The sequence below is a fragment of the Ovis aries genome, chromosome 3 (genome assembly GCF_016772045.2).
Source record: "Ovis aries strain OAR_USU_Benz2616 breed Rambouillet chromosome 3, ARS-UI_Ramb_v3.0, whole genome shotgun sequence".
Classification (NCBI taxonomy): domain Eukaryota; kingdom Metazoa; phylum Chordata; class Mammalia; order Artiodactyla; family Bovidae; genus Ovis; species Ovis aries.
In genome coordinates, this window is record NC_056056.1 from 33,686,528 (window position 1) to 33,710,819 (window position 24,292).

General features: G+C 47.9%; 2 protein-coding genes across 4 annotated transcripts in view; one reads left to right on the forward strand and one right to left on the reverse strand.

Annotated features, from left to right (window-relative positions):
- DRC1 (dynein regulatory complex subunit 1) overlaps nucleotides 1–12,409 on the forward strand; it is a 120,850-nt gene extending 108,441 nt beyond the window's left edge. For all 3 annotated transcript variants that reach the window (XR_006059134.2, XR_009599776.1, XR_003588667.3), the window contains one exon: nucleotides 8,059–12,409. The gene's annotated coding sequence lies outside the window, so the exon portion shown is untranslated. The remainder of the gene's footprint in view (nucleotides 1–8,058) is intronic.
- Nucleotides 1–23,247, reverse strand: part of OTOF (otoferlin) — an 89,950-nt gene extending 66,703 nt beyond the window's left edge. Inside the window, exons 1-2 of the mRNA XM_027966588.3 lie at nucleotides 23,092–23,247; nucleotides 6,545–6,603 (exon numbers count right to left, since the gene is read on the reverse strand). Coding sequence (XP_027822389.1) covers nucleotides 6,545–6,603; nucleotides 23,092–23,170 — 138 coding nt within the window. The 5' untranslated portion in view covers nucleotides 23,171–23,247. The remainder of the gene's footprint in view (nucleotides 1–6,544; nucleotides 6,604–23,091) is intronic.
- Between the last annotated feature and the right edge of the window lie 1,045 nt (nucleotides 23,248–24,292).

Sequence of the window (24,292 nt, forward strand, 5' to 3'; positions counted from 1 at the left end):
TTCCAGCCTTTGGGAAAGGAGACACCAAGTCCAGGCTCTGTTTCCACCATTGTTGTACAGGGCATTGTCTTTCTGTCAGCCCCCAGTCCCCCAACTCAGGCTCGTCAGCCCCACCTGCTGCAGGCCCTCTTATCCTTTTCTGAGTAGAGGAGGGAGGGACACCTGTTTTCACGTCTTTCATTTCATTTTTCAGCCATGCCACATTTCTGTAAGGCAGAGAGAGCAAGGAGTCTGTTCCTATGTTTCTGAAGGGGAATCTGAGGCTTGGAGAGGTTGAGTGGCCAGCCCAATATCTCAGCGTTAATCAAGTCCAGTGCTCATGACTCCCGGGCCAATGTGTTTATACCCCACCGAGCTGGTTCCCAAAGGCCCTGGGCACAATCAGAGTGAGAAAAAGGAGTTCCTGGGAAGCCAAGAGGCCTTTGGAGGTTTTGCAAGGGGCAGCCGAGGTTTCCTTTCTCAAGCTTTTTCTGGAACCACTGACAGGCCGGTTCTTTCAGGAATCAGCCAGGAGAGTCTAGGACTTGTCCACTCCAGGATGGGGAGACAGGTCCAAGTGTGGGTACAGTCTAGGCTATTTGGAGGGATCTCTGGGCTCTGCCTGAGCAGGAGGTGGGAGGATAGCCTCCCCTGCTCTGTGTGTGCTCTGCTGACCGGTGGCAGCCTGGCTGTGAACTGCTTCTTAGAAGGAGAAACGGAGGCAGGGCTGTGGAGAGACTCCAGCAAGGCCTTGCAGGGGCGTTGGGGGGCGGGCCAAGCACTTACTACTCTGCCTTCAGAGGGGGCTTAGAATCTCATCTAAGCCTGGATTTAGAGCCCTGTCTTGGCCACTTACAGCTGTCACCTTGGGAGGGAGACATTCTCTGAGCCCGAGTTTCCTCACCCGTGGGTTGCTGTGGAGACTGGACGGATGAGGCTTTGCTAAGGATACAGCGCGGTGCTGTTGTGGGAAACTGCTGCTGTGATCTTCCCACGGGGCTGCCCACCAGGGAAGTGATGGGCAAGTCCCTCTCGTGTGGGGGAGCCTGGGCCCTGCAGGTCACTGAGCATCCATGCCCCATTCCACCAAGTGCCAGTGCGTTCCCCACTGTGATAACTGGCAACTTCCCTGTTGACCCATGGGTGGGTGTAAACTTCCTCAGGTGAGAACCACTTCTCCCCACCTCGAGGCTGCTATGTGATCCAGGCTCATGCTTTCACTCATAACTCTCTGGCTCCCACCCCTTCCTGGCGTCTCCACACTGGCCTGGAGGCTCCCAGTGCCCAGCTTTCTGCAGGGACCTGCATGTGCTCTTGCATCTGCTTCTCTCTTTTGGGGGCATCTTTTTGGACCCAACACACCAGGTGCTCAGAACGTGGTCCTGGGCTCAGGGCAGCAGGACTGACTCCCCAGCCCCCGCCCCATGCTGGGTAGCACTGGGAGGAGGAAGGACATGGTGATTAACTTGGAATGTCATGTACACCCAGGGCTCAGGTGTCCTAGGGTACAGTTAATGGAAAAGAGTGGCAGTGTCCTTTGACGGGGCATCAGGTTGCTCACAGGCTGGAGGCCTGGGTGGACATGTCCCCTGGGAGATTTGGTGAGAAGCAGGGAGTCATAGGCTCTGCCCAGCTGACGGGGGTGGGGGTGCAGAGGCCCAGGGAAGGAGAGCTGAGAGATCGAGCCAGGCTGCCTGCACCCTAACCTAACCAGGCCCTGCACCTTGGGGCTCTGCCTGAGGAGGGGGTGAGGGGAAGGAATGGGGGGGTTGTACAGTGGGGCTTGTCTGAGGCCGAGACACCAGGCTTGCGTGTATGTGTTAGTTGCTCAGTTGTGTCTGACTCTTTGTGACCCCCATAGACGGTAGCCCACCAGGCTCCTCTGTCCATGGGATTTTCCAGGCAAGAATATTGGAGTGGGTTGCTATCCCCTTCTCCAGATCTTCCTGACCCAGGATTGAAGGATTGAACCTGGGTCTCCCACACTGCAAACAGATTCTTTACCATCTGAGCCCCTAGGGAATTTTTATTCCTCATTTTGATCATGGCTTTACAGAGAGACCTCATACTTATCATCAGCTCCATTTCACAAATATGGTCACTGAGGCTTAGAAAGTGAGGCTGAAAGTCATGCAGCCAGGAGGCAGAGAAGGCAAGGGCAGAACTCTCACTGGGGAGGGTACAGCTTGGGGGCTGTGGTGGTCCTTGGTGGCCTGAACCCAGTGGGGAGGTTGAGTCCATGCTCCCTGTGCCGACAGCTCTGGGATTATGGACACAGCTTGCCATGTGGGATGGGCCCAGAGTGAGGCTGAGACAACAGCTCTCCAAGCACACCTGGAGTTTGCTTAGCTAAATGCTGATCTCAAAGGGAACAGGCTGCCACAAGGCCTTGCCCAGCCCAAACAGAGCCAGACGTGAGTGGCAAGACCAGGAGAGACGGGGTAAGTTCTTCTGGGGTCAAGCGGAGCTTCTGCTTTGAGCCTAGATGGTGACTTAGGATGGCTGCTTCTCACCCCAAAGTCAACCCTGTAGGAACTGGAGAGGCAAGAGGGAAATATGGATTCTAGGAAGTGACAGACAGACAAGCAGGTGGGGGGAGCCCAGGGAGATCAAAGGCTGTGGAGCTGACACATGAGCGAGTTAGGGGGAGAGGAGAAGGAAGGGGAAGCAGCCGTGGGAGAGCAGGTTGGAGGAAGTCTTCCCAGGTTCTGTTCTTATCGCTTCCTGGCATTACTCTGGGGCAATGGCTGCTTGCTCCTTGACTGATAATATTGTGAGAGAGAAATAAAAGATCATCCACCAACGGACAAAAATCAGTGACCACTGGATTTAACAGGGAATGATATTTTTGAAGTTGTGAAGGAAAGAACTTCAAACTTAGAATTTCATATCTAGTGAAATTCTCATTCAAATTTGAAGAAATAAATACATGCTCAGATTTATACATCTTTAGAAAGTTTGCTACATAAAGGTTCAAATTAAAAATACTTTTGAAGGAGGTACTCAAATAAGAAGAAAAACAATTCCAAGAGATACTTCAAACCCTACTAGGATGAGGTTTAATACAAATAGCTGTTGATAGACCAGCTGCCTCATACCTCCTTTCATTGAACTCCCAGAGCTAGTTTGTTAAAAAGTGTTGCCTGCCTTCTGTCAACCATGTCTCTCCTTTAAGGCTTAGAGATGAGACCCTGACTCTTACTGTGGTGACTGGGCCCCCCTGATGCTCTCGCCTGCCCTTCAGCCCCTAGAGACTGACACAGCAGCCTCTGATGGCTGCTCAGTACCAGACAGGGTCGCTGATACCAAGGGAGCTCAAACAGAGCAAAGTAAAGAGATGGGGAGAGTATCTCACCTATAAAAGAAAGACAACACGCTGAACTATACAACTGGAGCAGAATCATTAGAATGAATGGTCCGTAAAAATAGGTATCAGCAATATGAAACAAGTTTAGGGAGGCATAAGAAAAAAGAACATCAGTAACCTGGAAGATCCATCTGAAGAACTCCCTCAGAAGACAACAGGAAAGGATGACCAAACAACAGCAACAACAAAACGGAAAAGCTAAGAAATGGAGCTAGAAGTAGTACTGACATCTGATCATAGGAACTGAAGAGGCAAGGACACTATAAAAACTGGATATTTGAAAAAAATAATGGAGATGGAATTTTCCATGATAAGTGAAAGCTGAAAGGCCTTAGATTTGAAAGAGCTCACAAAATAACGCACAACAGGAAATATCAGGAAACCCACCACAGGACACATTATAATAAAACATAAGAACTTCAAAGATAAATGAATTGTATTTCATTTTCCAGAGAGAAATAAAAGATCATCCACCAACGGACAAAAATCAGTGACCACTGGATTTAACAGGGAATGATATTTTTGAAGTTGTGAAGGAAAGAACTTCAAGCTTAGAATTTCATATCTAGTGAAATTCTCATTCAAATTTGAAGAAATAAGAAATACATTCTCAGATTTATACATCTTTAGAAAGTTTGCTACATAAAGGTTCAAATTAAAAATGCTTTTGAAGGAGGTACTCAAATAAGAAGAAAAACAATTTCAAGAGATACTTCAAGAGATATGAGAAGTAAAGGTGATCAAGTATCGTGGTGAAGACTATTGTCTTCCAAAAGAACGAAGACGGCTAGGACAAATAAAGGAAAAAGAGAACACACAATCATAATAAACTAGAATTAACATTCTAATCTAGACAATATCAACACGAGGATGTGGGCTGAAGTGGAAAAATCAAAGCATGAGAAAGTATTAAGGTACTTGTCACATGAAGAAAAATTATAATTACTTATTTGTTTGAGTGCTAAGGAGGATTACATAAATATGAGTATGGAACGGTCACTACCTTGAAAACAAAAATAGAATGCATAGCTTTTCAGCTAACAAGAAAAAAATTCCATCTACCCAGTTGAAAGCTAGAAAGTAGGGGAAAACAAGAAATAGAAAGTATAGTTAAGGGAAAATATAAAATAAGATGGTAGTAGAAATAAGCCTTATAGTAATAGCAATTTCACAGGTAAATGGGTTAAACTAATCAATTAAATCATAGAGATTCTCATATTGGAGGAAAAAAATAAGATCTAATAATATATGCCATAAGAAGACACATTCGACTTTAAAAACATAGTATGATTGAAAATGAGAGCATGAAATAATACATACTAAGAAATTTAAATGATTGAAAAAGATATGCCAAGCAAACTAAATAAAATGGCTGAGATAACAACTTGAATATCTGATAAAATGGAAATTAATGCAAAAACAACATAAAAGACATAGAAAGCCAGTAAATACTGGTAGAAGGAAAAATAAGCAAGATGATACAGCCATAATGAAGGTAACAGGCAATTGGTAAGTTTCAAAACACATCAAGCAACAACTGATGGAACTTCAGGGAGAAATATATAAATCAATAATTGCAGCAGTAGATTTTATTGCATCGTTATTGAAATTGATAGATCAAGCAGAGAAAAAGAACCAGGACCTCTGAAAAATTGAATAATATTAATAATAAGCTTGACCTCATATAATGTAACTCAAGTTTATACTGAGTTACAGAGAGAACCCCACACTGAACAAATTCCTCTTAAACAGAAGGAGCATTTATGACCACAAATTAAGGCCATAAGAAAAGTCTCAGTAAATTCCAAAGGATCAATTTCATACAGACTCTGTTCTTTGGTCATAATGCAATAAAACTAGAAGTGAATAAAATAAGGAGCTATAATTTCATAAATATATTTGGAAACTAACAACATATTATTGTATAACTCTTGGGTTTAAAAAGAAAATCATAAAGGAATGTAAGAAATATTTAAAACTGAATAATAATGAAGATATTATATGTAAATATTTATAGAATACAGCTAAAACTGTACATAGAGCAAAATTTAAATACATTTATTAAGGAACAAGAAAAGGTAAAAATAAAGGCTTGACACTCAAGAAGTTAGGAGAAGAGCCACAGAGCAAGTAAGTAAGTGAAGTCGCTCAGTCGAGTCCAGCTCTTTGCGACCCCATGGACTGTGGCCTACCAGGCTCCTCTGTCCACGGGATTTTCCAGGCAGCAGTACTGGAGTGGGTTGCCATTTCCTTCTCCAAGCCACAGAGTAGAATAAAATAAATAGACAGAAGGGAAATAATTAAGAAAAGGGCAGAAATCAATGAAATGGAGAACAACAACAGGGAAGATTAATGAAGCCAAAAGCTGGTTCCTTATAAAGATTAATGAGATAAACAAATCTTTAGCAAAAGATTTTCTTTCTTTCTGACCAAGAAAAACAGAGAGAAGACACAAATATAAGAAATATGGAATAAAAAGAGGGAAATAACTATGTGCTGTGCTTAGTCACTCAGTCGTGTCTGACTCTTCATGACCCAATGGACTGTAGCCCGCCAGGCTCCTCTGTCCATAGGGATTCTCCAGGCAAGAATACTGGAGTGGGTTGCCATGCCCTCCTCCAGGGGATCTTCCCACCCCAGGGACTGAACCCAGGTCTCCCACATTATAGGTGGATTCTTTACTGTCTGAGCCTCCAGGGAAGCTCAACAATACTGGAGTGGGTAGCCTATCCCTTCTCCAAGGGATCTTCCTGACCCAGGTTCCAAAGAATAAAAAAAACTTCCTGGGAAGACACAGTGGGAGAAATAGTCCACTAACTCTTGGAGAGGAAGGGGTGAGGTCTGGGTGAGACTGTCCTTGTGGGAAGCCAGGTCAATTAGTGAGGGCTTCCATATGCCCAGGGAACATGGGAAGGGAAACTGCTCTAGGCCTGTTGAATGGGCCCATTGGCCCTTGTCTAAGCCAGTCACTCCACACGGGGTTCTCCTGTACAGAGGTCCCTGAGAGGGGTCTGGGTGGAGGGGACAGGAAGATGCCTCCACAGCTCTCATCATTGCCTCCTCCCAAGAAGCAAGGAGCTCTGGACAGGCTGCTCCTCCACCTACGCAGCCCCCATTGTGTGGGCCCAGTGCACACCCAGGAAGCAGAGAGGTGCTGGTTCCCCTCTGGGCAGGGACTTGTGCCCAAGGGCTTCCTACCTCATCGAAGTCAGCCACATCCTCACAGCTCTCCAGGACCCGGGAGTAGAAGGACTGTCCTGGTGGGGAAAAGAGGAAATTATAGTCAGCCCTCCCTGGACAGCAAATTGCTTATTTAAAAACCCCCAAACACTGTTCTTTTATTTGTGAATGGACAAAGATCTCAAACCATTAAAAGTGGTCATCAGTGGGCAGGGGAAGTGAGAAGATATTGAAAGCATCATGCTTTGATTTTTTGTTTCACTGTTACCACTTGAGTTTGACATTTTCAGTGACTGTGCTTCACTTTTAAAACTTAAAGAACGCTTTCAAGTCCCCACCAACCTAAGCCAGGGCTTCCCAGGTGGTGCAGTTTTCTAGCAGTCATGTACAGATGTGAGAGTTGGACCCTAAAGAAGGCTGAGTGCCGAAGAATCAGTGCTTTTGAACTGTGGTGCTGAAGAAGACTCTTGAGAGTCCCTTGGACTGCAAAGTGATCAAACCAGTCCATCCTAAAGGAAATCAACTCTGAATATTCATTGGAAGGACTGATGCTGAAGCTGAAGCTCCAATCCTTTGACCACCTGATGCAAAAAGCTGAATCATTGGAAAAGACCCTGATGCTGGGATAGACTGAAGGCAGGAGGAGAAGGGGACGACAGAAGATGAGATACTTGGATGGCATCACCGACCCAATGGACGTGAGTTTGAGTCAACTCCAGGAGTTGGTGATGGACAGGGAGGCCTGGCGTGCCACAGTCCATGGTGTTGCAAAGAGTTGGATACAACTGAGCAAATGAACAACAACAGCAAACCTAAACCAGTGGACCGTTTCACGGAAGCGCTACTTCCAGCTTGAAATCGGCCCCATTCTGAAGGCTAGTGTGGGCTGTCACTGGTGGGCAGGCTGGGGACTCAAGTGAGACTTTGTGGTGGGAGAGCACGCCATGCTCCTCTCCCTGGAAATACCTGGAGGCCTGGCAGGATCAGCACCCAGCCAGGGAGGCACTGGAGTGAGCACCCTCTGATCCTCCATAGTGAGGGGGCCCCAGGCCCCTGGGACCCACTTCTCTCCTCTGGCCTTGGTGGTCTCATCTGTATAATGAGGCTTGGTACAGAGATCTCCAGGGTTTGCCTGGTTTTTAGACTTTAGAAGCAAGTCTTAGTTCAGTATGGAGCTGACAAGGAGGCAGCCAGGGTGTTTGTGTCTAGGTGGATGGTCTGAGGAAGGGTGTGTGTGTGTGTGTGTTTATGTGTATGTATGTGTGTGTGCACTTGGAGGACGGGGGCATGTGGGGAGGCATGTGGGGCATCTCAGATAATGGGGACGAAGCTATAAAGAAAAAGCTAGAGAAAAAAAGGTAGATATGGAGTAGACAGATGGGAGAAAAAGACTGTTTAGCACTAACCGGGGACAAAACAAAGCAAAACAAAAAACTGAAAAGAAAAATCTCAATGACAAACCCCAAGGCAGCCGGGAGAGGAGAGGGAAGCAAGAAGGATGGTATCTGATCTTCTTTTAATTTTTCCCGCAGGCAATACGCAACACAAATTGAGAATCAGGTGAGCATATCTGTGCATTGGGGCTCCCCCAAGGACTGCTGCTCGGAATAATCAAAGGCCTTTTCATCCTGGAAGACAGTAATGAAGCCTGGATATGGCTGTGTTCAAGGGATTCCTGGAGTGAGACTGAGCAACCCAGCCGGAGGGGAGGGCTGGTGGGAGGGACAGTGCAAGATGCTATCAGGGTTCAAACATGCCTGAAGCCACCAGGGTTCAAACCTTCCTCTGTTTGTCTATTTCCTACAGCCTCATTGGAAAAGACACAAAATACCATGAAATCAGCCACTGCAGAATTTAAATATCAGGACTCTGTTTCAAAAAGCAGTAAAACCTCATTGCTTTAGGCTCTGGGGATTTAAGTGTGGTTGAATATTGTCAAACAGGATGAGCTAAATTTTGCCTCTAGATATTAAAAAAAAAAAAAGTTTCCTGAAAAAAATCAAATCAATGGTACAGACAACTTATTAAGAAAAGAGAGTGTCATTAAGCAGTTTTGGAAACTCACTTTTTAGGAGGATTTGTACAGGGGCAGCGATCATGCCAGTGGTCCTTTTCTATTCACTAGAGCAGAGCCCCTTTCCAAGTTATCAGTGGGGATTACTCACTCATTTGATGTTCATTTCCACTTAATGTCTACTCAATACCAGTCTTATTGACATTTCAGCTCCATTTTAAATGACTTTCAGAAAAAACCATTGAACATCCCAATATGTAATCACCATTGTTGCCACCGAGATCGAGAATAAAGCTTGAGAGAAAGGATATGGCTGTTCCCTACAGGTGCGAGGCTTTTGTGGATAGAATGAGCAGGAGATTAGATGGGGAAAATTGAACAGCATTTTTCATTCCTTTGGAGGCTTATGGGATAGGGCTGAGCTCTTTGGTTTGAAATAAAATCCTCCTTGAGTCAATAAACGAAGTTTGAATAGCAGACTCTGTGATCACACTGTAATGAGTGTCGTGACATCAGATATATCCAAATAGAGTGGACCAGGAGTCCAGAGCTTAATCGAAGTAAGTTGTATTTCATTTGCCATTTGGAAATATCCACGCTGCCACTACTATCCTAAATGAGATTCTCCTCTCGTCATGCAGGATGGAGCACTAGCTTTCATGCAAAGTGACTTAAGGGTGCAAAACATCCCATCTGCACCAAACAGCTCTCTCTTCCAGTTTACCTTGCTAGAGCCAGACCTTGAGAATAGGCAGGCATGTAACAACTGGACTGTGAGCTGGTGTATGCTCACTCATTCCTGCACGCAAAGGGTCTTCTATTTCTGCTGAAAGCACAGTCATTTGGCCATGGAGGAGGGTGGGCCGGGTGTTTCACAAAGATAATTAGAATCAGGATGCGATCTGAAGAATGTATTACTATCCAAAGGTGAGGATAGGTCAGGCATGTAAAAGGCTACTATATAAGGCAAAATTTGGTTGCTGGTATGCAAAAAAAGTGAAAATAAATTGAGAACACAGGAGAAAGAAAAATGACTTCACCTTAGCAGGTCAATGGAGACATTGTAGGAGTATGGGCAGTTAACACTGGAAGGTCTGATGGAAAGTAGAAATTCAGAGAGACTGAGGGAAAGGGAGAGAGAATGGACTCAGGCAGAAAACAGATTGAGCAAAGGTTTGAATGGTTGAAGCAGACAACGGAGCAGGAAGGAGCGGGAGGCAGGACAAGAGACAGTGATGGTGAAGGGAAGAATGAAAAGGCTCTCCCTTCAGGGAGCAGCCCCCCAAAGGGAGACCTGGAGTGAACGGGAGTGTCCTGGGATCCTGAGAGGGCCTGGGGTTGAGGGGACTGGACCATTAAGGGGAAAGAGAATGTCCTGAGGACAAGCTTCAGGGACATGGCAGTTTTGCCCAGGACCTAGCCCTCTGGGCTGAGTCAGCACCTGACATTATTCTTTTCCCTGTGTGAGCTGAGAAGGGCAAAGCACTCTGCTTGTGACTGAGACCTGCCACTACTATTTCTTTGCATTGTTTCAAATTAGCCAGACCTCACCGTCTGCACTGCCTGGTGTGGACTGTATGGAGGGTGGCCTGGCAGTCACCCCATTCCCTGTCACAGTGCTGTGATGGCCCCAGAATCTTCTCTCCCCCTGATCCCCCACAGCAACTCAAGGGGGGTGACACTGCTATTTTCATTCTCCCCAGTTCCAGTCAGCCTGTTCCTTTTCAAAGGCTAGCTACTTCTATGACTGTGGGGAGGCAGGGCCCTGTGTGCAGAAAAAGAGCCATGTCTAGCCCAGGTTTGGGGCCATGTACTGAGACTGCAGCCATGAAATTAAAAGACACTTACCCCTTGGAAGAAAAGTTATGACCAACCTAGATAGCATATTCAAAAGCAGAGACATTGACGACTAAGATCCGTCTAGTCAAGGCTATGGTTTTTCCAGTGGTCATGTATGGATGTGAGAGTTGGACTGTGAAGAAAGCTGAGCACCGAAGAATTGATGGTTTTGAACTGTGGTGTTGGAGAAGACTCTTGAGAGTCTCTTGGACTGCAAGGAGATCCAACCAGTCCATTCTGAAGGAGATCAGCCCTGGAACTTCTTTGGAGGGACTGATGCTGAAGCTGAAACTCCAGTACTTTGGCTACCTCATGCGAAGAGTTGACTCATTGGAAAAGACTCTGATGCTGGGAGGGATTGGGGGCAGGAGGAGAAGGGGAAGACAGAGGATGAGATGGCTGGATGGCACCACTGGCTCGATGGACGTGAGTCTGAGTGAACTCCGGGAGATGGTGATGGACAGGGAGGCCTGGCGTGCTGCGATTCATGGGGTCGCAAAGAGTTGGACACGACTGAGCGACTGAACTGGACTGAACTGAGGCTCAGGCTGGAGGCCTGGAGCTGGCTACTCAACCCCTGGGGTCTCAGAATCATCATCTCTGATGTGCGTGACTCTTTGTGACTCTATGGACTGTAGACTGCCACGCTCCTCTGTCCATAGGATTTCCCAGGCAAGAATACTGGAACAGGTTGCCATTTCCTCCTCTAGGGGATCTTCCTGACCCAGAGATTGAACCCACCTGTCTTGTGCCTCCTGAATTGGCAGGTAGATTCTTTACCACTGTGCCACCTGGGAAGCCCATCATCTCTAAACTGGGGGCAATTAACCTGGACAACCCTACATCCTGGAACCAGTGTGAGGGTCAGTAAGAGATTGTTTCTGTGAAAGCCTGAGTAAAGCAGCAAGTCCCTTACAAGCACAAGGGGCCACGGGATGGTGATTAAGGCTCGTGGGCCAGGCTCCCTGAGTTCGAAGCCCAGCTCTATCACTTGCTGGCCGTGTGCTCTTGAAGAAGTTAACCAGTCTTTGTCTTAGTTTCCTCATCGATAAAATGGAGAATATGAAAGTGCTTATACACCTAGTACGCAGCTCATTACCCAGTTAAAAGATGGCTATTATTCTGCCAAAGAGTCCTGCTTTTTCTTTTGACATTTAAGTTGTGTCTTAAATATAAAAATGGTTTCCTCTATTATGAATCACATTTTGTAGCTTATTTTTAGTAGTATATAATCAGGAGCGATTTTCTACCTCATCTTACGTAATATTTTTCAAAGTCTAGGTATTTTAGGTATGATTAGCTCTTTTTTTAAACAAGGTAAAATTTACATTCACAGATTTTTTTTAAAAAAATTATTTATTTTTTAATTGAAGGATAATTGCTTTACAGTATTGCATTCACAGATCTTAAATGCACAACTCAATGAGTTTTGATAAATGCATATACTTTTGTGCTCACCATATAATTAAGACACATTGATGAAGAACATTTCCAATTCTCAAGACATTCCCTCCCTGCACACCCCGCCCCGCCACCTCCATCAATCTCTACCCCTCATAGGTAAACCACTGCTCTGATTTCTAACTTTTGATTTTAAACTTTTATAAATGGTATCATACAAAATGTACTTTTTTGTGTGTCTAACTTCTTGCAGTCATTGTAACACTTTTGTGATTCACCCAAAATGCAGTTTTGTGGTTGCATATATCAGTAATTCATTCAATTTTATTGTTGAGCAGTTTCTGTAGTATGAATAATTTGTTTATCCATTTTCTTGTTCATACTTTTGGGAATGGTTTCAATGTCATGAAATGTTGTGAGTAAAGATGCTGTGAACATTCTTGCAAAAGTATTTTTGTGCAACTATCATTTCATTTCTCTTGGGGAAATATCTAACCGCAGAATCACTGGGTTATAGCATATGTTTAAGTTTAACTTTGGAAGAAATTGCCAAACAGATTTGAAAAGTGATTATACTGTTTTATAATCCCATCCACAATCTAAAAAAATATAATGGTTCTATATCCTCACCAACATTTGGTTATTGTCAGACTTTACATTTTAGTGCATGTGAAGCTGTAATTGATTTTGGTTTTTGAGTTTAATTTTCCCAGTGACTAGTCATGATCACATTTTCATGTGTTAATTGGCCATTTCTATATCCATATCATATGCAAGGCAAGGTTGTCCACTTTTATTCAACACTGATACTAGAGTTCTAGCCAGTCATTATTTTTACAATTTTAAACCAACCTTGCATTCCTGGGATAAAGCTCACTTGCCATGATGTGCTATCTCTTTCGTATAGTGCTACTCAAATGACTAATATTTTGTTAAGTATTTTCACATCTTTGTTCCTGAGGGATATTGGGCTCTAATTTTCTATTTGTACAAAAATCTTTATCAGATTTTGGTATCAAAAATGATTTACAAAGTGTTTGTTTTTCTCTATTTTCTGAGAGTTTGTGTAAGATCAGCATTATTTTATCTTTAAGTATTTTTTAGAATTTACCCGTGAAGCTATCCAGACCTGAAGTCTTCTTTATGAAAAAGCAGTTTACACCACCACCATCAACATCATTATTATCCTTGTTATACAAAGTTGACATCTTTAATAGGTACTGGACTTTTTTGTGTCAGTGTTGGTCAGTTATTTTTCAAGGGATTTGTCACTTTCATCTGAGTTGTAGAAATTTATTGAGATAACATTATTCATAATATTCCCTCACTTTCCTTTTACTGTAATTATATCCCCTCTTTCCTTTCTGATATTGGTAATTTGTGTTTTCTTGTGTTTTTTTTTTTCTTGTTCAATCTTGCTATACTTTACCTATTTTATTATTTTTTTAAAAAGAACTCTGTTATTTTTCTGTGTTGTCTTCTATTTCTTTCCTTTTATTATCTGTGGATTTAATCATTTAGATTGTATTTTTATTTATTGAAACATAATTCACAAACCATAGAGTTCACTCATTGAAAGTGTACAAATCAGTGAGTTTGGTATCTTTACAAGGTTGTGCAACCTTCATCACTAATTCTAGAATATTTTCATCACCCCAAAAGAAACCCCATACTCATTGGCAATCTCTTCCTATCATCTTCTCTTTCCAGCCCCTGGCAACAACTAATCCATTTTCTGTCTTTATATATTTTTTCTATTCTGACCTTTTCATACAAATGGAATCCTATGATATATGGTCTTTTGAGCCTGGCTTACTACACTTAGCATAATGTTTTTATTCTTGGGTGTAATTTGCTTTTCTTTTAGTAGCTTCTTAAGGCAGGAACCTAAATCATTGATTGTATATATATATTTTTTTTTCTGCTGTAAGTATTTAAAGCTATAAATGTTGATGTGTGGTATTTTCATTAACATCCAGTTAGAAATGTCATAATTTTGCTTTTGTTTTCTCTTTGGCCACAGGTTATTTAGAAGGGTATTATTTAATTTCTGAATATTTGGAGCTTTTAAAGATCTCTTATGTGTTTTACTTCTAATTGAATGCCAGAGGGGTCAGAATATATACTCTGTAAGATGCTGGTCTTTTGAAATGTAGTGTGACTTGTTTAATTACCTAGTATATGGCCTGTCTTGATAAGTACTCGGTGTACATGAGAAGAACGTGTATTTTTTCAGCTGGGGAGTGAAAGATTCTAGGAATGCCAGTTAGGTCAAGGTGCTTGATGATGCTGTCAAACCTTCCAAGTCTCTAAGGACTTTATTGTTCAGTTGTTTGTGATTCTCTCCTGTAGTAACACTTCTTCACCTATGAGGAACACATTCTATTCAACTTTATATTGACAACTGATGGTACAGTAGAATGAAGAAATTCTATTGAAAAAAATTTTCCAGGAAAGCAGCTATTCCTTCAGTTCCTTAAACAGTGTGTGCTCTCCAGAGATCGCCAGCAACTCAGAGAGCCAGGTCTGGGTTCTGTAGAGTCCCTGGGGTTCCCACAGGGAAGGTTGTCCCTTCCTTTGCCCCATTTCTCAGTTAGATGGAGGTCTCATCTACCTCTTACCCTTTGTTTTCCGCAAATCTTACTCAAATATAATTTCTTACCTCCACTTATTTATTTCCCCTTCCCTCACCCTATTAACACCCGGGGACTCAGTGGAAACTCAGGCTTAGGTCAGGGATCCACCTGAGAGGCAGGGGCAGGGCAGGGATTGTGAACGCCATCCCTCTGGCTCAGCTCAAACCTGTACTTCCTTGCAGGTGCTGCCTCACACTGATTTTTCTGTGTAACTGATGGCTCTGGTTCCCATTTTTTTCAGACTCAGGCACTAACGTAGAGAGAGTATGGTGCTTCCCCTTGCGCCTAAGACAGAACCAGCTACACACTCAGCAACTGGTGCATCTTGGGTTCTCCCATTCTGTGACAGATGGAGGAGGCAGAGGTCTCAGTGACCCGCAAGCTGTGCAGAGTACCTTCCCGGTGTCAGGCACTGGGAAGATAATGAAGCATAATGGAAAGGTGACTCTTTTTACATCCTTAAACGGGGTAAAACTGTTAAAACTGCAGTCCTGACTTTTTCTTAAACCTTGGCTTTTTAAAAAAGCCATTGAGTGAAAACTGACCTCCAGTTAAGTTGATGAGCCTGTTTGCTTAGAAATATAAAATAAAATAGAAGCAATGACTGTTGAGCCAACCTCTTGGGGTTAGATCAGTCCAGGCAGCAAAGAGGTAAGAGGCCAAAGGTAGAAATGACCACGTGGTATTCTCTGTCTCAGGAGCCCTTTCTGAACTGTCAGTGGAGGAAGCAGATCACTGACTGGTGCTGCTTGGCTCGGGGCTTCAGTCTCCCCCGCTGCTAACTGCTTGGCTCCTCCTGCTGCACCTCTAAGTTGTGCTGCTGCCCTGTCTCTTCTTTCTGGGGTCTGTTCTGTGCCCCAGGGAACCCGGTGAGGTGCCTGGACTGGAGGAGCCCACCAGGATGGTGATGCCTCCAGGTGTTTTCACCCCATCGTCTTCATGTCTGGCAGAATTTGGGGTGTCAACAATGGGCAGGAGTCCAAAGGAGAACTCCTGCCCAACCAATCCTTGGGTCCATGGGGTCCCCAGGGTCACAGTCCACTCTCTTTCTCTCTCTGTAGAAGGTTGTAGCATGAGGGGTCCTGGAATAATTAGCATAATCCTTAGATTGTACAGCAATTTACAGTTTGTAGAGCCTTTCATGTATGTCAATTTTCTCATTTGACCCCACAGCGGTCCTGTAAGAACCAAGCATATTTCACCTTCTCCTAGACCTTACCATCTGGATTCGCAACCACTGGATTCCAACCCCTTTCTGGGGTACACAGGGTACCGAGTGAAATTTCTGACTTCCCGGGGGACATACTCACTAGAATGACTTGCAGGCAAGCCCATCCTCTTTGTGTGCCCCAAACCTGCTCTTCCTTGCTCCATTGGTGGCCTCACTGTCCACCCAGGTACTCAAGTACGGAATCCAGAGGCACACTGGCCCTGCCTTCTTGCTTACCGTCAACTCCAGAGCTGCCCCTCTCTGAACCAATGCCACCCCTTCTCTCCAAATCCACAGTCCCCTGTTGAGGCGCAACCTCTGCCTGTGCCACTGCCCCTCCCTGGGCTTCTGACCTCCAGAGTGTGCTTCCCCAAATCAGATCTCCCCACCCCATTCTCCTGCCAAGAGCCTCAGTAACTCCCACTCACAAGGCAAAGTTCAAACTCCAGGTGTAACACTGAAGACCCTCTGTGTTTGAGCCCAGCCTCCCCTCCACCCACTCCCAGCCCAGGCCCTGCCAGCGCTCCTTGTTCCCAAGCCCTTGACATAGTTCCACATCATTATACCTGTACTAACAGTGGTCCCTCTGCCTGCACTGGGGCCTTTTGTGAGTGTTGCCTCTGCCAACATACTATCCTTGCTCAAGAGTGTTTAGATATCAGCCCACCCCCTGCTCAGCAAATCTCCTCCCTGGGCCTGTGTGCTTTTCCAGCTTCATCTCATTGACTCACCCTCCTAGGGAGGCTTCGGGAGCTCCTCGTCTGAGTGGGTTTCCCTCACCCCATGCTGCCTGGCACGTGTCCCTCCCTTTCCAGAACACTCATCACACTCACAGTGACCTGTACAATGGCTGTCTTCCCCTTGAGGGCAAGGACCATGTCTGTCTCATTGAGACCCCATTGCCTGCAATAGCACTTAGCTCATAACTGGCTCTCAATGAATATTATTACCTGGATGAATGAAAGGAGTGAACTAATGACTAAATACTTGACTTACAAAACTGATTAAAATACAACTTTTAATGAACTGGGAAAGAGTTTATGACATCAATGAGACAATCATAAGTGATCACTGACTGAATACTTGATACAATTAAGGAATTATTGTTATTTTTTATGAATGATATGTGGGGACTTTTTAGCCGATGATTTTTATATCTATATACTGACTATTTACAGAGGAAATAGTGTGGTGTTGGGATTTACTCCCAAATAATTTGGAGGGTGGGAGTAGGAAGGGGGACAGATGAAACAAGGTTGTCCATGAGTTGATAGCTGTTAAGACTGCATGGGGGAGAACTTGAGGGCAATTGTACTAGTACTGTTTTCCCTACTCTTGTATTTATTTGAGATTTTCCATTCTAAAAAGTTAAAAAAAAAAAAAAAAAAGATTGGACCCAGGGATGGGAGTAGGTGGAAGGGATATAGCTTTGTGTTATCAGTAAAGGTGGGTAAGATAACCAAGACTTTGCAACTCAGGGAAATTATTTGCAAGTCTGATCTTGAACACATTTCCTTCCAGCAGCATTTTTGCTGAGGGCTGTTTACAGTAGAGGCCAATTTAATGGTCGTTTCAACATCATAAAATGATCTCCTCCTCATCAGAGCAGGAGAGGCCTGGGCAACATCCAGCATGCTCTGCTGTTCTCCGAGGTCTGCACTGGTTTGGTCTGGCTGGGTCGGCATGGGGGGCCATTTGTCACCAAGGGCTTTCGGCAGAGAAGATCCTGCCCCCCACCTGTGAGTGCTGTGAAGAGTGGAGGAGGCAGGCACACATCCCTCAGGGGACCCGCAGAGGCATGGAGCCATGTCCACAGCCAGCTGTGCACTGCAGGGCTGTCCTAAGGGTCCCCTCCCTCTGCCACCTTCAATAGGGACAATGCCCACCTCCCAGAGAGGAGGTGCTGAGTGGAGCCAGTGTGCACAGGCAGGTCCAGGCATCTAGGAGCATCTCAGGGCTGGGACACTGGGATCCTCTCTGCCTCCTTCATCAGGATGGCAGAGAAGTCTCCAGAGAAATCGTGTCTCACCAAGAGGGAAAGCTCCACCCTTTTAATGGGAAAATGAATCTAACTTGGAACCTGAGGTGGCCTCTGAAGCAGCAGAGAGTAGAGGAATCTCGTCCTCAGTGCTCAGTGAGGGCCCTAACCCCTTCTCAGCACAAAGTCACCCACCCAGCCCCACGTTCCTTTCTGGGCTCGTCGGCCTCCACTGACTGCCTGCCACCTCTGCTGCAGCCAAACCTAGTGGCTGCCTGGCCATCGGATTTAACTGGGATTTCACTCCTCTGGGCTCTGGTCCTGTCAGTCCCTCACCCAGAATGGCCTCGTCTCCCGCAAGCAAAAATCCTCGACTTTCTTCCACATCTCCACTTGTGCAAGCAGCTAGCTATTCAAGGCTCAGCTTAGGTGCTTCCTTAAGCTCGCCTCCTCTGTCTCCTCCTCTGTCCTCTCAGAAAGCTTTCTTTGACCTCTGGTGTACGGGGGCAAGCTGCCATCCTCTGAATGTATTGCAGTTTATGCCCTGCCACTAAGGACACCTTGGCCCTCTATGCCCAGCAATGTTTCTCCATTTTATCTGCACATATTTCTTTCCCCTATCGGATTGTGAGATCCTAGTTTTTTAAAGCCCCACCATGTACCTTGCACTCTAGGCAGTGATGCTCAGAATAAGCATATTCCATAAAGCAGATGGGGTGGGGGCTGTATAGCCCCTCTTGCTTCTGACCTGTGGGCCAGAGCCGAACTCCCCAGCATTTGCTAGAGGGTGAAGTTAGCCTCCCGCTGGGGCCCTGGAAGATTCTCCTGGATAGACAGCAGGGGGCGGGGACATTCACAGTTGAGGACACTAAGCCAGAGTGGCAGTGCCACAGAGGAAGAAGGATTCAAACCCACTAACAAGTTCAAAAACATGCCATTTCCTATTCATTTTGATGACCTGGCCCAGTGCCCAGCATAAGGCTGCATTAGGAGAGCTAAGATCAGATTGCTATCTTGAATGTTCTTAGACTGTAGGCTCCTCTGTCCATGGGATTCTCCAGGCAAGCACACTGGAGGGGGTTGCCATGCCCTCCTTCAGGGGATCTTCCCGACCCAGGGATCGAACCCACGTCTCTTAGGTATCCTGGATTGGCAAGCAGATTCTTTACCACTAGTGCCACCTGGAAAGCCTTAGTGGCATGTAAACAGGGGCAGCTGCTGAACTACAGAGTGCCCTAGGTGAGTGGTGGGAGGAGTGCACACACTACTGCAAGCAGGGCAGGGCTTCACAGAGGAGGCAACAGCTGAGCTGGGCCTTGAAGGGTGCACAGAATTAATGGGAGTTCTCAAGGTGGAGGCGGAAGAAGAAACACAATGTCTCAAGGCTTGGAGATTAAGAAGGCCTGGCACCTTTGGGGAATGGCAAGAAGTCAGTGTAGTGGGAACCCATGGAGTGGGCTGGGGTGAAGGAGAGGGAGGAAAAACCAGCTGGGCCGAGGGGGAAGCCTTGATAAAGCAAAACTCTGTGCCAGTGACCAGGTCAGGAGAATTAGGTGGAGACCAGACCCAGCTTCCAGAGCTCACCCAGCTCACCCATCAACTCCCCAAGCCCAGCATTCTGGCAAGAAAGCACAGGGATGGAGAGCAAGGGAGGGCCAGGAGGCTAGCTCCAGACAGTCAGGGCCGGGGCATGTAAGGGGCTGAGAAACAGGGAGAAATTTGGACTGGAGGATCCTAGAGGCCCTTCCCACCCCACCTTCCATGGCTGTGAGTGATGCTGGGAATGATTTCAGGAGATGAAAAAGGACAACTTAAGCTCCACTGCCTCCTTCTGAGTAGCGTCCTGTAGTCAGGATGGCTCCTTCCCAGACCTCCCAGTCCTGACTCAAGCCTCTGGGTTAAATGAGGACCACGGTCTTCATCTTGCTTATGTGAAGCAGAGACCCAAGGCCCAGTGGTCCACAAGCATGAGGGGACTGGGGTCCACACCTTCTGGTGTCTCTATGTCTGCCTCAATGGACCATGACTCCTGAGGTTACAGACTGCATCTTCTTTACCCCGGGGGGTTCCAGGCCTGGCCACAAATGTCAGCACATTCAGGGAATGAATGAATGAGGATAGGCCCGGGTTAGGAGTGGGCCACTGGGGCAGTGAGAGTCAAAAGCTATAGATGGAGCTGGGTCGTGTGTGCTGAGTGAGCCTGAGGGTGGAGTGGAGTGAGCTGAGCTGGAGTGGAGGGAAAACATGCATGGCTGGGGATGAAGATGGTGCCTGCCCAGCTCCTATGGGAACAGGGGTCTCGGGGGAGGGAGTCTACCCTGGGTTCCTGTGGAACATCTTAGCTGGTGGGGGGGCTCCCTCTAGAGCAGAGGCTGGGCTGATTTGCCTGCTCTTGGCACAGGTTGGAACCCCTCAGGTGTGCTCTCCTCTCTACCTCCCATGGTACCTTCTCTCCTCACTCCTGGCTGACAGAAGAAGGAAGCTGGGCTGGAGAGAAGATGATTCAGAGGCCAGCAGCCACCCCAAGTAGGAATGGAACAGCCACCTCACAAACACAGAGGTCACTTAAGTGCTTTCCCATACCTAATTTTTTCACTGAAGCAGCCTGATGGTGGTGGTGGTGGTGGTGGTGGTTTGGTCGCCAAGTCGTGTCCGACTCTTGTGACCCCATGGACTACAGCCTGCCAGGCTCCTCTGTCCACGGGGATTTTCCAGGCAACAGTACTGGAGTGGGTTGCCATTTCCTTCTCCAGCAACCTGATGAGATGAGTTTTATCATCATGCCCATTTTACTGATGAAGAAACTGAGGTTCAGAGAGGTTAAGTCCGGAACAGGACCCAGATGGGACCCAGGGGGCTTTCGACCCCATATTTAGAGATTTCTCTACCAGAGTCCCATAGGGCTCTTTTCTCAGTGTCCTAGAGGGCACAGCACAGAAAGTCAAGCTGTATTTCAACCAATTTGTGTACCAGGGCCACACATAACTCACCTGGTGCTCCCTTATACCACTTGGCCTGGAGATTTACTCAAGGGATCTGGGGAGCTCGGGGCCAGCGTCTCCCTCTGACTGTTCACTGGCTTCTCATTTCTCCCTGCTGGGGACTTGCCTGGACACCAGTGGCTGTGTGCAGAGGGTGCTGTGGAACATTCTAGAGGGAGTCAGTTTCCACTGAATTATAGTTAGTGTCGGTCTTTGCGGGCATTTATAGTCAACTGCTGGCAGCAGCAGGTGAATGACTGGGGCATCTCAGTTTGTTGCAGTGGATTTATTCTGGAAACCCACCATCTGTTTCTGCCGCCCAAAACCCCCTCCTTGGGAGCTCTACCTACCACAGCCCACTCCAGAGGAAGAGCTCAGAAGTGGACCCTCCACTCAGTCCAGAGGGTACAGGTTGCAAATTGGCCAGTTCCTGAGGCGAGGACTGGCCCCACCGCTCAGAGAAAAAGGTGAACATCAGGCGATGTACTCCAGTACTCTTGCCTGGAAACTCCCATGGATGGAGGAGCCTGGTAGGCTGCAGTCCATGGGGTCGTGAAGAGTCGGATATGACTGGCGACTTCCCTTTCACTTTTCACTTTCATGCATTGGAGAAGGAAATGGCAACCCACTCCAGTGTTCTTGCCTGGAGAATCCCAGGGACAGGGGAGCCTGGTAGGCTGTCGTCTATGGGATCACACAGAGTCGGACACAACTGAAGTGACTTAGCAGCAGCAGCAGCAGACAGACAAGGTGCTCACCCCCAGCTCACCAGAAGGGATAAAGAGGCCTTGAGGGCAGAGAACTTGGGCTGGGGGTGAGGACTTGTGGATTGGGCCCACCATGCCTCGGTGCCTCCACCAAAGACACACAGATCTCTCTATGCCTTGGTTTCTCTGCCTGCAAATGGGACTGGTGAGTGCAGCCTGGACTATCCTGCCATAGCAGCAACACTGCAACCTGTAGCTAAAGACCGAAATACTGTGCTCTGCCCAACACAGGGACCCTTGAGAGGACACACTTGCTTTTCTAAAGGCAGCACCAGCTGGCTGGTGGCACGTGGAGGTCTAGGGCACTGCAGAGAAAGCAGTCTGGGTGGGTGTGGGAAGCAACAGGCAGCCAGGCCCCTGTTCCTCTCCCTCCTGTCGGCAGGGACACCACAACCCCCTCTACCTCTGCCTGTCCCTACGAGAGCAGGCCTCAGGACAACCCAGGGCCTGGTGCCCAGAGCTGGCTCAACCAAGGGGGTGATATGGATGCCCCGGGGGCTGCTGGAGACCTCCTGGGAAGGCTGCCCCACGGTCTCCCCTCTCCCTCCTGACACAGGTGCAGACGTGTGTCCAGCCTGGGCCCGGATGCTCATTCTGCTCTTTAGTCTGGTGGCTTTGTTCAGCTCCTCCCTTGCTCACCCACCCCACCTCCACCCTCAGGCCCCTCTCCAGGGGAGGAAGGGCCACGTCTAGTGAGGAGCACCTGGCTTTCGGTCAAAGGCTGCCAGAGACGTGCCTGGCCCAGGGAGCTGGGCTGTGGCCCAGGGATCAAGACCGGGGACTCCTGGTCTTCAGGGACTGCCCACTGTCCCTGGAGTGAAGGCCGCCTTGCCTCCTCTGCTCTGCTCAGGGATTCAGGCTCATGGAGCCTCCGTCTGTTCCCATGTTCCAGCTCCTCTCCTGACTGTGGCATCCTGATGCGTCTGTCTGCTCTGTCCTTACCTGTTCACCTTACTCCTTCTTGCTCTTCCCTTGGGTTTCAGCTATAGTGTCACCTCCTCCTGGAAGCCTTCCCTGACTACCCTGCCCCCAGCCTGCATCAGGGTGCTGCTTCTGTAGCTTGCATGCTACATTTGTCCCCATCTTTATCGTATCACGCACCTCTCCTATTATCTGTCCCCTGCTCCTCCTGTCTCACTGGATGTGGGCTTGTCGAGGGCCAGGCCTGGGTCATGCCCAGCCCCCAGCTGTGGCACAGAGGTCATAGTAAATGGTGACTGGATGCTAGGGGGCTAGTAAGAGAACTGACAGTGAGAGAGGCTCGTGGGGCTCAAAGGATCCCTGACCACAGACAGACCTAAAAGAAGCCAACAGTATCGCCATCATGCTGGTTTCTAGGAGACTGGGTCTGCCAGGCTGGGACCCCACCTCCACTTTTTGCCCAAGGAAACCAGCCTGCAGGAGAGAGAGAGAGAGGGGAAGAGGGGGCCCAGGGTCCCCTGAGCCTGGGGGTGGGGTTCTTGCTTTTGCCTCCCCAGGACCTCCTGTAGGCCAAGGACTCTACAGTCCTCCGGCTGGCACACTGGCCGGTGCAGGGAGAGACGCACACGCAGATACTGAAACAGGGGGACCCTGATTTTCGAGAAATCATAATGGCTAGCCTGGCAAGGGGCAGATGGCTGCCCGTGAGAAGCTTTGTTGCCCCAAGCCTGCTAGAAGTTTTCCAATCCCTCCTTCCCTCGCTGCTGTATCCCATCTGCCCAGAGCTGGGGGTCCCCATAAGATGGGGGCTTCCCTACCTCGGAAAGTCACTTTGGCGATCCGGTCACCCTTGCCCCGCAGCTCGGAGACCGTCTTGAGGTGGATGAGCAGGGCCATGCTGGTGTGAGGAGCCCCGGAACCGCCAGGAGGGAGCAGCCGGGAAGGAACGAGCTCTGTGGATGGAGCACGCTCACGCCTCCCTCCTCTCTGCTGCCGCCTCCTCTCCCTCCAATGCGGCCCACAGAGACCAAGGCAACCAAGCCCAGCGGCTCCCTCCAGCGACTCACAGAGACTCCTAGCCCTGCCAGCTCCCGCCCCTCCAAGTTGTCAGCCCAGCGTGTGTGTATCTGTGTGTGTGTGTGTGTGTGTGTCGTGTGCGCCTGAGCGCAGCCTAGCAGTGCAGACAGTCTGAATTCATTATTCAGCAGCCGCCTGCTCCCAGATAAAGCTCTGCTCAGCTTCAGGTGTCTTCTCACAGCTCCTGGAGCGGGGCTGCCAGCCCACCTCTCCGCAGGGCCTTCCAGGCCAGCTCTCCTGCCATCAGAAGTGGGCAGAAAGGAGTGGGGATGAGAGGGGTAGGCTGGGGTGGGGAGGCACCCCCTCCAGTGGAGGAGAGGGAACTTGATGACCTTTGTGTACCGGAAGCTAGGCTGTTGCAGTTTCAGGGTGATCCTCGCTGTCCCTCCACCAGTCAAGTCGGCTAGCAAGGCTGCTGCTGCCCACCAGGCTCGGGGGGCCTGGATGGGGCGGGCCTGGTTGTTTAAGGGGGTCACACTGTGCTAGGTAGAAATCCCAGCCAGGGCCCTGCAGCTGGAAAACCAGCATCTACCAGGCAACATCCAGGCTGTGCCTGCTGGCCAGACCCTCAGAAAAGTGTTAGTCATTCGATCACGTCTCACTCTTTGGGACCCCATGGTCTGTAGGCCGCCAGACACCTCTGTCATGGAATTCTCCAGGCAAGAATACTGGAGTGAGTTGCCATTTCCTTCTCCAGGGGATCGTCCCGACCCAGGGATCGAACCCGGGTCTCCTGCACTACCATCTGAGCCATCAGGGAAGCCCTAAGAGGAAAGACGAATGCTTTCCTCCTTCTGCTTTCATGGAGGTTATGACCCCAGGAAGCCAGTCCTGACCCCTTGGAATCCGGGAGGGTGGAAGTGGTACTTCTGGGGAGCCCAGGAGCCAGGCTCAGCGTGATTGGAGATGGCTGACTGTGAAGGCCTCCGAGGCTTATGTTTT